This window comes from Aquarana catesbeiana, linkage group LG09 (assembly GCF_042186555.1).
Source record: "Aquarana catesbeiana isolate 2022-GZ linkage group LG09, ASM4218655v1, whole genome shotgun sequence".
Taxonomy (NCBI): Eukaryota; Metazoa; Chordata; class Amphibia; order Anura; family Ranidae; genus Aquarana; species Aquarana catesbeiana.
Window position 1 is genome coordinate 88,759,336 of NC_133332.1, and position 13,260 is coordinate 88,772,595.

At 44.5% G+C, this 13,260-nt stretch overlaps 1 protein-coding gene across 1 annotated transcript in view; it reads right to left on the bottom strand.

Annotated features, from left to right (window-relative positions):
- The window catches only part of LOC141107887 (neural proliferation differentiation and control protein 1-like), a 64,713-nt gene that overhangs the window by 11,374 nt on the left and 40,079 nt on the right, over positions 1 to 13,260 (bottom strand). Inside the window, exons 5-7 of the mRNA XM_073598929.1 lie at positions 12,427 to 12,493; positions 4,859 to 4,928; positions 2,889 to 2,959 (exon numbers count right to left, since the gene is read on the bottom strand). Of these exons, the coding sequence (XP_073455030.1) occupies positions 2,889 to 2,959; positions 4,859 to 4,928; positions 12,427 to 12,493 (208 nt within the window). The remainder of the gene's footprint in view (positions 1 to 2,888; positions 2,960 to 4,858; positions 4,929 to 12,426; positions 12,494 to 13,260) is intronic.

Sequence of the window (13,260 nt, forward strand, 5' to 3'; positions counted from 1 at the left end):
CTGACACGTGGGCAGTCAGTGTGGGCAGTGCACCCGTACCTTATGGCTGAGAGCAGCGCGCGCGCCTCCGAGAGAGAGAGCAGCCAGCCAGCACAGCGTGACACCACTCCAAAGACCAGACAGAGCCACTGTCACTTACTGTTGGTAAGGATCATCCAGCCTGTGCCCAGTCAGTGCTAGTCCCGGCCGAGGCCGCTGCCGACTACTCCCGCTGCCCGCAGCCGCTCTCCGCTGCTCTGCAGCACATTGACATTTGCCAGCAGCGCACTGAGAAGTAACAGTTCAATTTCTCTCCTGAGCAGCCTGAGCCTCTTCCGAGTCCTCCTCCAGGCTCCCGCCCACGAGATCCGCAAGTTTGCCGCCTGCAGTGCCAGACATTGACAAACTTCCAGGACAGGTTAGTGTACTGTGTTACACTCACACTTTGTTACAGTGAGCATGCTCCCCCTCCGTTCTGCTGCTGTCCCCCTCCAGTTTTCCTCCGTGTCCCCCTCTGTTCTGCTGTCCCCCTCCGTTCTCCCTCTGTGTCCCCCTCCGTTCTGCTGCTGTCCCCCTCTGTTCTTCCTCCGTGTCCCCCTCTGTTCTGCTGTCCCCCTCCATTCTTCCTCTGTGTCCCCCTCCGTTCTGCTGCTGTCCCCCTCTGTTTTGCTGTCCCCCTCCGTTCTTCCTCTGTGTCCCCCTCCATTCTGCTGCTGTCCCCCTCCGTTCTTCCTCCGTGTCCCCCTCTGTTCTGCTGTCCCCCTCCGTTCTTCCTCTGTGTCCCCCTCCATTCTGCTGCTGTCCCCCTCCGTTCTTCCTCTGTGTCCCCCTCTGTTCTGCTGTCCCCCTCCGTTCTTCCTCTGTGTACCCCTCTGTTCTGCTGCTGTCCCCCTCCGTTCTTCCTCTGTGTCCCCCTCCGTTCTGCTGCTGTCCCCCTCCGTTCATCCTCCGTTTCCCCCTCTGTTCTGCTGCTGTCCCCCTCCGTTCTTCCTCTGTGTCCCCCTCCGTTCTGCTGTCCCCCTCCGTTCTTCCTCCGTGTCCCCCTCTGTTTTGCTGTCCCCCTCCGTTCTTCCTCCGTGTCCCCCTCCATTCTGCTGCTGTCACCCTCCGTTCATCCTCCGTGTCCCCCTCCGTTCATCCTCCGTGTCCCCCTCCGTTCTACTGTCCCCCTCCATTCTTCCTCTGTGTCCCCCTCCGTTGGCAAAAAAAAGTATCAAAAACCATCTTTTTTGGGCGTGTGCGGAGGGGGTGTCCCTGAATGGCAGTTTGGAAATGTGGTCACCCTAGTGCAGGGTCTTACAGTGGTGGGGCAGATGTGCAGGGGGTACAGTGGTGGGGCAAATGTGCAGGGGGAGTACAGTGGTGGGGGAAATGCGCAGGGGGGGGTACAGTGGTGGGGCAAATGTGCAGGGGGGGGTACAGTGGTGGGGCAAATGTGCAGGGGGGGTACAGTGGTGGGGCAGATGTGCAGGGGGGACAGTGATCTGAGGTGTGAAGGTGCATGAATTGGGGCTGATCTGAGGTGAGAGTGCAGGATGTTAATTTCTCACTACTAAAGTAGTTTACAACATTTACTTCATAAAAAAATCCTGTTCGTGATTCAGAATTGACATTTTTTTTGTTATAAAATCGACACTCTCAAATTCTTTGAAAACATTTTTTGGCACACTGCTCAAAAGGTTGCTTACCCCTGGTGTAAGGGATCAGAGGGGCGAACAGCCAGTTCAGAGACAGTCCGATAAAAATTAAGTCAAACAAAAGAAACTTGTATATAAAGTATATATACACAACTACACAGCTCTAGCCAGAGCTACAGTCTCTGATAAGGTTTTTGCTCACCTCAGCAGGTACACAATCCAGCAAAGGCTGCTTTTCATACAGGGTGCTGCTGTATCTCTCACTCCTAGTCAAACAGCTCTCCCTCTGATACTTTCAGCCCAGCTGGCTAATAACCAGGTCTGAAGGGGAAGTACCTGCCCTCGTCGATTAACCCCTTCTTAGACCACGCTGACCCTCTACAATACATACTATTTTTTGTTTTAGCCACATTTACCTGCAAAAATGAGCAAATGGATGAATGCAACCAATCACCAGAAATATCTGTTGGCGCTGTACAATTATATATTTCTATTTGTCAGTTGCCTTGATCCACCCAGGTATTTTTGCTACTGAAAACTGGTAGAAAATGGCAGAAAATTGTTCAAAAAGTTCAGCAAACATTAGCAAAGTCGTGAGGGATTCCATGCCTGCTGGGGAATAAGATCTTTCCAGATGGTCCGTTTTTCCCCGTTTGGCCCTACTCATTTTCTTATTCTTTGACAAGTAAAAAAACTTAAGACAATCTTTATCTTGGCTTCAGAATTTAGGATTTGAGTGGCTAGAAAAGATGCCCACACGCAGTGCATGGTATAGAACAGAAATTCTGTTCCAGCCAACAAGTCCATTGTGTATGGGGGATAAGAAAATTACTAGCACTGCTCAATATTGGATCATATCATTGGCCATCAATAAGCTGGAATGAAGTTGAATATAATTATATGCAAACTTTGTATGAGTTAACGAAAAATTACTTCAAAATATATTATTAAAAATGTTATAATAATGTGAAATATTCATGCAGCGATAGCATTCAATTTCTTCATTACTTTTTATTTAGCATTAATTTGGGTATATTTTTCTCCATATTCTCATGCTGACAGTGATAGGTCAGAACAAACTAAAACACTTCCAGTAGAGCATTTTGTTAATTGACAGGTTCTCTTGAATGCCCACAAACCCCACACAAACATCCTCACCTTTGTCATGCTCACCTTGGTGCTCTGTTCCTCAGGTGGAGCCTTCAGAAATATCCAATAATTTTAATACTATTTTGCTCTAGTCCAAATGAACCATGCACACCTCTTACTCACCTCTCCATTGCCTTGAATTGCTTCTTCTGACTGCTGTACTGCTGGACGTAATGAGACATGTGAGCCGCAGACTACGATAAAGGAAAATAAACCATTACTGGGTGTACATAGTTTAGTGCAGCAAGTTTCATAGTAGGTGAGGTCGTAAAAAGACACAAGTCCATCAAGTCCAACCTATGTGTGTGATTACATGTCAGTATTACATTGTATATCCCTGTATGTTGCGGTCATTCAGGTGCTTATCTAATAGTTTCCTCAGACTATCGATGCTCCCCGCTGAGACCACCGCCTGTGGAAGGGAATTCCACATCCTTACTGCTCGTACAGTAAAGAACCCTCTATGTAGTTTAAGGTTAAACCTCTTTTCTTCTAATTTTAATGAGTGGCCACGAGTCTTGTTAAACTCCCTTCTGCAAAAAAGTTTTATCCCTATTGTGGGGTCACCAGTACGGTATTTGTAAATTGAAATCATATCCCCTCTCAAGCGTCTCTGCTCCAGAGAGAATAAGTTCAGTGCTCGCAACCTTTCCTCATAACTAACATCCTCCAGACCCTTTATTAGCTTTGTTGCCCTTCTTTGTACTCGCTCCATTTCCAGTATATCCTTCCTGGGGACTGGTGCCCAGAACTGGACAGCATACTCTAGGTGCAGCCGGACCAGAGTCTTGTAGAGTGGGAGAATTATCGTTTTATCTCTGGAATTAATCCCCTAGTCCTAGTCAAATGAAATGAAGTCCTGAACTAATAACTCCATAAAGGGTCACACTTCCTCAATGAATGAGTGCAACTTTGTGATAAGAGTTAAAGGACAACTTTACTCTTATAAAATAAATGGCTTAAAATTCGGTTACTGTGTGAAGAACAGAACCATCACCATCCAAAGGGTTTGAAGACCCTTTATTTAAAGATCCCAAAGACCCCGAAACAGAAAGGGCGAAGGAAAAAGATGAGCTGTAATTTTTGTAAACTTGCTTGATAAGTCTGGATATACAGTATTATAGAAGCTATAGAGTAAAAAGTGGGCCAGTTCTTTAAAGCGGAGTTCCACCCACATTTTTTTATTTGGCACCCGTTCTGCTGCTATAAATTAAATACGCAAAAGCATGTTAGTAATAAATTTGCCATTCAAGTACATGTTTTTTTACTTACCTTTGTTTTCTGCTTCCTGAGCGCTTCCATCTTGATTGTGGCATTTGAAGCCCACTAGGACTCTGTTCCAGGATAAGATGCTGCTGGCTACCCAGCATGCACCTCTCGATCTCACGTTTGTGCATTCTACACAGGGCGTAGCGCAGGAATGATATCTTGTTGCCATCACAACGGGCAGCGACGGAGGAAGTGCCCGCCCCGTTGTTATGGCAATGCAATCCTGCGGCGATGCCCACTGACTCCTGGGAACGATGACACACCTCTCCCAGGAGCAGAGGCGCCACAGGAAATGACGTACATCGCCACGGCCCAGAAGGAGGCAGAATACAGGAAATACCCTAGCAACAAGCCACAAACAGTAAGTAAAAAAAAAAAAAAATGGTCCAAATGTTGTTAAAACTTTCTTGAATGTACAGATTGAGATAAAGAATAAATTATGGGTGGAACTACGCTTTAATTTGGGGACCCTGTGCATCTGTATTCCATTACTCTGTATAAATTTCATTTTTTAAGTGTACTGTAGAAAATGTATTTCTCCTCCTAATTCAGAGTACTGCATATGAAAATATGGAGCAATCAAAAGCATTCTTGTAGCTCATCCAGAGCCCATTCCTGCAGAGTGCAGCTCTGGTTTATGCAATTGTTAACAGTTCGAAATTTCCAACTTTGCTAGTTTACTTTGCTTATAGATAATTTGATTCATTTACACCGCCCGATCAAACAAATATGTTTTGAAACCTTTGTACCAAAGAAAAAAAAACTGCGCTGTGATCAATTTATGTTTCATGTGCAGTTATGGTTGGGTGAGTTTTCTGTCTTACCCTCTTGCAGGGGTGGTGATGGTTGCCCTTGTATTCCATCTCCTGAGCCAGTCTTACCTCTTTCTGTAACCTAGGAAAGTGTGAAGACAAAATTGTCACCATCACCTAGCCAATAATAGGATTTTATATGGATTGATTAACTACTTTCATATAGTTAAAGAACTACTGCAGCCAAATTGCTAAATTCATAGGCACATGGCTAAGCTCTCCTTCTGGATTTTTTTGTTTGTTTCCTTATCCAGATAGATTGGGCGCCATTTGCACCGGAGCCCGAAATAAGTCATATTTGTAATGCACATATTTGCTGTGCTTTATGAATGTGTAATTTTTTCATTTTTTGTTTTAGAACAAGTGACATGGCTGAAATAATACCAAACTTCTGCTTTTTAGGGTTTACATCTAAGGTTTAGCTTAGTTTCTCTTTGTTTATATTGTATGTATTTAAAGTGTATGTAAACTCTTCTTTCTCATAGATTAAAGGGGTTGTAAAGGTAAATTTTTTTTTTTTTTTAAATAACAAACATGTTATACTTACCTTCACTGTGCAGCTCGTTCTGCACAGAGTGGCCCTGAACCTGGTCTTCTGGGGTCCCTCGGCGGCTGTTTCAGCTCCTCCCCGCAAGCATTAACCACCTTAATGCGAGCTCCCTCGCATGGTGGTTAGTGCTTGCGGGCACGCTCCCGTGATACAGCCGGCGGCTATAGCCGCTCACTGTATCACTCGGCCCCGCCCCCCAGCGCGCCGCATCATTGGATGTGATTGACAGCAGCGCGAGCCAATGGCTGCGCTGCTTCCAATCCATCCACTGTAGCCAATCAGCGGCCAGGGTGAGCGGAGGAATAGATGTCGGGAACGCGAAGCTGACGTTCGAGGCGTCAGGTAAGTAAAACGGGGGGGCTGGGGGCGGCAGTATTGTCAGAAGTTTTTTCACCTTAATGCATAGAATGCATTAAGGTGAAAAAATTTTTACCTTTACAACCCCTTTAAGGAACACAGGAAGTCAAAAGGATCTATTTATGAAAAATATGCATAGTAATTCATCCAGTGAATCTGCATGTACATGTTCTGTGCAAATTGGTCAAAAATGAAAGTTGTTTAGCCATTTCCCTTCTTAACAAATGCTCCTTTTTTATGGGCAGTACTAGTGTAATATTGCATTTTGATCACTAGATAGAGCTGAGGATCATAGGAAATACATATGTCTTTGTAACAAGAGATATGATGTAACACATCTAGAGAACACTAGTGTGAATTAGCAAGTGAAGGTAGTCATTGGTTACTTATTTATTCTTTGCTAATTTCCTCTAACATTCTCTAGAATTTTTACATAATATCTCTTGTTCCAAAGGCTTATGTAATTCATATGCTCCTCAGCTCCATACTATAATGTGGTATTTTACTACTATCCATAATAAAAGAACATTCATTTTGAAGAGAATAAATAATTGATTTTATTATGGGCAGTGATGAAATACTGCAATATGGCCACTAGATAGAGCTGAGAAGCATAGGAAATACGTCTTTGTAATGTAATGTCCTTTATAAATGTGCGTGTATTTTTTCTTTTTTTTTTAACTAGCGGTAGAGCCTTACTTTTGCTTTATAAACAGATCCCTAAATGTCATTCACTTATGTCATTATCCTCTGCTGCTGTTGACCCTGTACTCATTGTGAATGTAGGAGATATCTTTGGCGTTAAAATTAAACTACCATGGCCTGATAAAAGCCTCAGGGCTGCTTTCTCGCATTAGTCTCTTGTCAGTACATATGTGGCTGTTGTTGGACTGCAGAGTTTTTTTGCAAAAAGCGCCCAAACATGGCCTTCAAGGTACAACATCTCTTCAGACTGACTCTAGATGTTATCATCAAAGATGCTACAAGGGGAAAAAGCACTCGTCTTCCACAGCAAAATAAGCCAAAGGAGAAGAGTGCAAAGTCATCGCCATCTGTTCCTGCCAAGCAGCTTGCTTTGACTTTGATTCGCCCTCACCTTCCACTTCAAACTCCCCCAAGGGAACTTCCCTGTTTGCCCATAAGGTATGGCACTGACAAATCTACTGGCAAGCCCTTCTGACATTAAGGTGTAACAACTAGTGCAAGCCTGCTGTGCTGAGAAGGAAGGGAAACCTGGGCATCTTGTTGGTGCAGGGAACTTGGTTGTCAGAGGAGTCTCTTCTCCCAGCCAACATCTTGGATTTTTAGGCAATCTGGCTAAGCATTGGACTAAGCATTCAGTATTGCACTAACCTGTTGGAGGACTATCTTATGTGGATCCAGTCAGACAGTGGCATACATCAATTATCAGGGAAGAACAGAAAGGCTCACTGTGGCAAGAAGGGTCAAGCAGATCCTGTCCTAAGCAATAACTTCATGTTCCTGCTCCATTAGCCCCATACATTCCTAATACAGACTATCAACAGGCACATTTCCTTAGCTGGTAGCGTCTGGAACCCGGGGAGTGGTCTCTGGACCGTGTCACTGTTGGGGGATGCTGGATGTATATCTCCTAGTCTCCAGGTTTAACAACAGATTAGACAGGTTTGTATCTAGATTCAGGGATCCACTGGTGCAGGCGCTGTGGTCTCTTCCAGAGTGTTCAAATCTGCTGTACCAGGGACTAATTTGCCATCCTATTTCATGGTCACTGCCTTAATTGGCATGGCTGCTGAAGCTCAGGTTCAAAGGGACAGGGTAACCTTTGAGTGTGTGATTTCACTCAAGGCTATGAAGTCCCTTTGCTACAAGGTCTATCTTCAAATGTGGAAGGTGTACTTTGCTTGCTGTCAGTCTAGGGGCTTTCATCTCAGGTGTTTCGGTGTAGGAAGATTTCTTTTTTTTCTGCAGTTAGGCCTGGACCAATGGGCCAAGTTTCTGCACTTTCTATTCTGTTCCCAAGAACCTTGGCTTCCCACTTTCTGATCAAGACCTTGGTGAGGGGGCTTTCCCAGGTGGTTTTCCCAGTCTAGTTCTGCATTTAGTGGAACTTGAATCTGGATCTCTAAGCATTTAGAAGTCCCTGTTTAAACTTAATAGGGACATTCCTTGCTCTACTTTGATCCACAAGATTGTATTTCTTGTGGCTATCACCATGGCAAGGTGAGTGTCTGAACTGGCAGTTTTCCTTGTTCAAATATTTTATCGAAAGGAAAAATAAACCAAGTCCCTGAAGCCCTCCAAGGCTCAGGGCCCTGATGGATTCTCAGGTCTTTACTATAGGACATTCCCTGCATTGTTGGCACCTCATTTTGCTAACTATTTCAATGCTTTAAAGCAAGGCTCCTTGCATTCTCCTGACGCTTTAAGGGCGCATATCTCGATGGTCCCAAAAAAGCCAGAGGATGCCATTGAACCCCAGGCCTTCCGACCGATATCACTTCTGAACGATGACCTGAAGATCCTAGGTAGAATCCTGAGCGCACGCATAAATCAATATGTAGGCCACTTGATCCACAGGGATTAGGTGGGTTTCGTCCCAGGAAGGCAGGCTGGTGATAATGTCCGTAAAGTGGTTCATTCATCAATTCCGGGCTTCCTTCTTTCTTTAGATATTTTTATAAGGCTTTTCACACCTTGTCATGGAAATACTTGCAATTTGTGCTCCCTCGTTGGGGTTTTCGGGAAGCCTTGCTGACCTGGATTCATGCTTTATACTCTGCCCCTACTGCTGCAGTCAAATATACCGGATACTTTTCTACACCCTTCTCTATCCACAGGAGCATGAGGCAGGGGTGCCCCCTGTCCCCAGCTTTATTCCTTTTGGCCTTGGAACCTCTAGCACTCGCACTTTGTGCAGACCAGAATGTGACTGGAATTCCCTATGCAGGCTGTGAGGTCAAGTTAAGCCTCTTTGCTGATGATGCTCTTCTGACCCTAACTAACCACCTTACAACTCTCCCCAACCTGTTACACCTCTTGACACTTTTCTCGTCCATTTCGGGCCTCCGTATTAACTTAGGGAAATCCGTGGCCCTAAATGTCTCTCTAGATCCTAACCTGGTTGCACGCCTGCAGTCCCACTTCCCTTTTCATTGGGCAACCTTGTACATTGACTATCTGGGAGTTCAAATGACCCCCACCTACTCCTCACTATTAACTGCCAGTTACTACCCCCTGCTTCAATCTTTGACCATCCTCATGCATACATGTTAATTTCCACACCTGTCCTGGATGGGCCGAATCTACTCTGTAAAAATTACAGTCTTACCGAAACTCTTGTACTATTTCCGCACCTTACCAGTACGGGTCCCTCCACATTTTCTTCACCTGCTTCAGAGAAGGATCGTGCGCCTTATCTGGGCTAATAAAACGCCCTAGAATTTCTAAGGCCACCCTCTTTATACATAGATTACAAGGTGGCTTGGGGGTTCCCCATGTCTCCAATTACTACCTGGGGACCCACATTTCCCAATTAATGCTACTCCATGCTTCCTACAATGTCCCCCTATGGGTGCTTCTGGAGCTCCCTAATTATGCCCCTCTTTCCATGCAAGCATTTCCATGGCTTCCCCAGAAACTTTGGCCAACATCATTGAGCCCTCTCATGCAACATAGCTTAAAGTTGTGGGACTCGGTATGGTACTTGAGCTCCCTTATGTCCCCCTTTCTGCCCCTGCTGCCCATTACTAAAAACCCATTGTTCCCCCCCTGGTCTTGACCAGCCTCAGGCATTCTCGTGGTGGACCTCCCAGGGCCTTACTCAGGTATGCCACTTGTTGACCACACATACTCCACCAACTTGGTCTGCATTCTGTGAGTCCCATGATGCTCCCCAGTCAGAATTCTTTCTTTTTCTCCAGATCCAACAATGGACAGCTGCACTCCGGCGTACCTCTTCCTACCTGTTCCAGACAAGCGCTTTTGAACACATTTGTTTACATGCACCGGGTTCCCCAGGCCTTATTTTCACTCTCTAAGCATATTTGAATGGCCGATCATCTTTCACCTTACTCTCCTATGTGTCCCAGTGGGAACAAGATCTGGATACTGAGATCGATCCGGCAGATTGGAGCAAGGCCTGGACTTCTGTAGCTAAATGTTCCTTCAATACTGCCATCTTAGAGGTAGCGTACAAAGTGCTGTTGCGGTGGTATTGGGTTCCGGCACGTATTGCCCATGCCAACCCGACCTCTAGTGATCACTGTTTCCAGGGATGTGGCCTTTGTGGGGATGTTATACTCACTTGTTGGACCTGCACACACTTGGTGGGATTCTGGTCCCGAGTGTTTGGTTTGTTGTATTCTCTGTTCCATTGGAATGTCCGTAAAGAGGCCAAATTCGCACGAATGCATTGCCCTATCCTGGGTTTGTTTGCTCGTCAGCAGAAATTGGCAACCTATCTGTTTATAGCAGCCAAAAGGACAATTGCTCAGGCATGGAAGAAACCCACAGTCCCTTTTCAGAAAGTGAAAGACCACACGACGGCCATGATGGTCAATGAACAAATGTCTAATATACTAAAAGACATGCATGCCAAGTTCCTTAAAGTTTGGGTTGACATATGCCCTCCTTGAACTCCCTCTGGCTAGTGTGGGTCGGCTCTGACTGGTTTCCTAGGTGATCCCAGTTCCCCTACTCCTTCTCTCTCTCCCCCCTACTCCATTTCTTCTTCTCCCCCTCCTCTTTTTTGACTTTTCTCTCTGTTCTTTTCTCTTACCGGGGCTCTTAGCCGATTTCAATTGCCAACAGTTGCCCAGGATGATTTCAATGCAGATTTATTACATGTTTGTCCCGGTTACTTTTGCACTTAATGGGGTTATCCCAAAAATACGTATGTTGCACTCATGATTTTTGTGACCGTTTAGACAGGGGGTTTCCCTCCCCTGCTTATGTTGTGTATTTTCTGTTTTCTATGCGCCAGTTCTAGCCCCTTTGTGGGCAGTCTAGGTGCCTTTGACATTGTTGTATGTCTTGATACTATTTCTGCAATAAAAATTATTGAACCAGAAAGGGAACGTAAACACATAATAGAATACAAATCCATCCATGGACAATATCAAATTGTTACATCAGGGTACACTCCAAAGGAGGGTATGAGCACAATATAAATATACAGAAGGTACACTTAAAAGTGCAAAGCATGAGCTGAACTGGCAGTTTTATTCTGCAGAGAACCCTTTTGGTTTTGCATAAAAACAAGTTGGTGTTGAGACCCAGGACTTTTTCCAAGGTATTCTCTGCCTTCCACCTTAGCCAGAACATTGTTCTTCTGTCTCTCTCTGCCCAGCAACAGCACACCAAAAAACATTTCATTTATTTCCTGGATGTGGTTCAGGCTGCCATCCACTGCTTTTTATAGGAAGACTGATTACTCTTTTGTCAATAAAAAGAAGCGTGACCCTTCTTGTTCCAACATACTGTACCTCAGTGGTTCTGAATGACCATTGTTTAAGCTTATGGTCTCAGGGATCAGGTTCCCCCCCCTTGCCAGTTAAGGCTCACTCTACTAGAGCATTGAGCACCTCTTGGGCTTTTTGGCATCTACCCAATTCCCAGACCTTCAAGTTTGCCACTTGGTCTTCTGTTCTCATGTTCTCTAAGTTTTCCCAGGTGGACCATTTCTGCCTCATCTAATGTGATTGTTACATAAGACAGAAGAGATCCATCACCTTAAACCTCTAGCACCAAAATTGGGGACTCTTGGAAAGGGGTAGGGTGAAGGGAGGGACGCTAAGGGGGAATGTTCTCAAAAGCTTGCCAGTGTCCAATCACCTGAAGGTACAAGCCTATAACCCATGGTCTCTGAATACTCATCCTGTGTACTGTACATTACAATTAAGATAAATAGGTTAATATTTTAACACAGCAGAGTTGAAAGAAGAAGAAATGACATCCATTCTCCTAGGACACTGAGGCATGCTGATAGTAGGAGGGGTGACATCCTGGGCTGGTCTACAGTTTTTTGTGTCCCTCGATGGATTCCAAGAAGAGGATTTTATGGTGAGTACAAGTATCCTTTTATTTTCTCCCTTGGTCTCTTATATATACAGTACAATGTAATGTATTTAGTTATATCTGTTTTATAAATGCAAAAAACAGCTGGTCTTGTCAGAAATTGAAAGCCATCATTTGTTCTGTGCTTTCTGCCAATAGTATTTCAAATATTCTATTGAACCCTTATTATAGGACTATAAGTCATTTAGTGCCTTTGCTTTGATGCTTTTGAAGATGAAGACAGTAGAGGTGGTTAAGTAGTTTAGCAACTGCAAGGCAGGGCTAACACTACTCAGTCCACAAAAATGCCATGTGTTGTAAGCCTGTATTTTGAAATTGAGAGCCAAATGCATGTCTGGCAGATCAATAGGTATTTTTCTGTACTTGCAGGATCTTGGAAAAATAAGTATTGCATTTTTTTTTGCCTTGATATGTGCTTTAAGCATCGTGTTTGGCATATAGCAGGCATGTACTCTACATCTGAGAGGGCACGCTGAAAATTGTATCCCCAGAAAGTCAGGAGAATTAGGAGGGGAAAATGATCTGGGTTCTCTGGTATCAAATACAACATCCTGCATCCAAGTGAAATTAGGCTGCAATTTTCTTAGTCTAATATAAACTACACGATATAACGTACCTATACCAACACAGAGCTGCCACAAGGAGTCCAGACACAGCTGTGAGACTACAGACCACAGTCAGAGCTGAAAGAGAATGGAAGTTTATTTAAACTTTTGCAGTACAAAACAAGGCACAGAAGAGGTGCAAAGAGTTAGTATGTAATATAGGATATAATAAGACAAATTGATGAATAGTCACTAAAAGATATATTATCAACCTTGCCAGTGAGTTAGGGCAAGGCTCGTAGAAACCCTAGAAATCCACCATTGTGTGGGAATCACCATGGAGGTGGTGAACGTTCCTACTTTGTTGAGATAATCAATGTAATACTTCAGCTGGGAATAATGGAGCCAGAGGCCGGGGTTCAGGAGGTTGGTCTGTGGATAAAGGCATGTGAGATCCCAGATTCAAGATAAAGATTGCATGAAAGCATGGAGTAAAAGCTGGGTTTCCCAATATAAGGATCATGGGACACGTATTTGAGGAAAATGGGGTCATCAGATACAGATCAGAAAGGAAGAATGGGAGGGATGGCTTAATGAATGTATCCAAAGAAGAGAAGATAGGGGAAGAGAAGTCAGGGTAATCTCTACGCTGACCCACACTTTGTCTTTGCTGTGAAAATCAAATCTAGGATGTGTGTCAGTAACATAGCCTTGCAATACATTTTCAGTTAATAAAAATGTAATTCTACAAAAGAGAAGTAACCTCGCTGTATGGCGCCATTTCAGACTCTGGGGTTGATTTACTAAAGGCAAAAAGAGTGTGCACTTTGCAAAGTGCAGTTGCACCATGCAAGTGCAGTTGCTCCAGAGCTTAGTAGATGTGCAGAAGCCCTGCTGACTTCCAT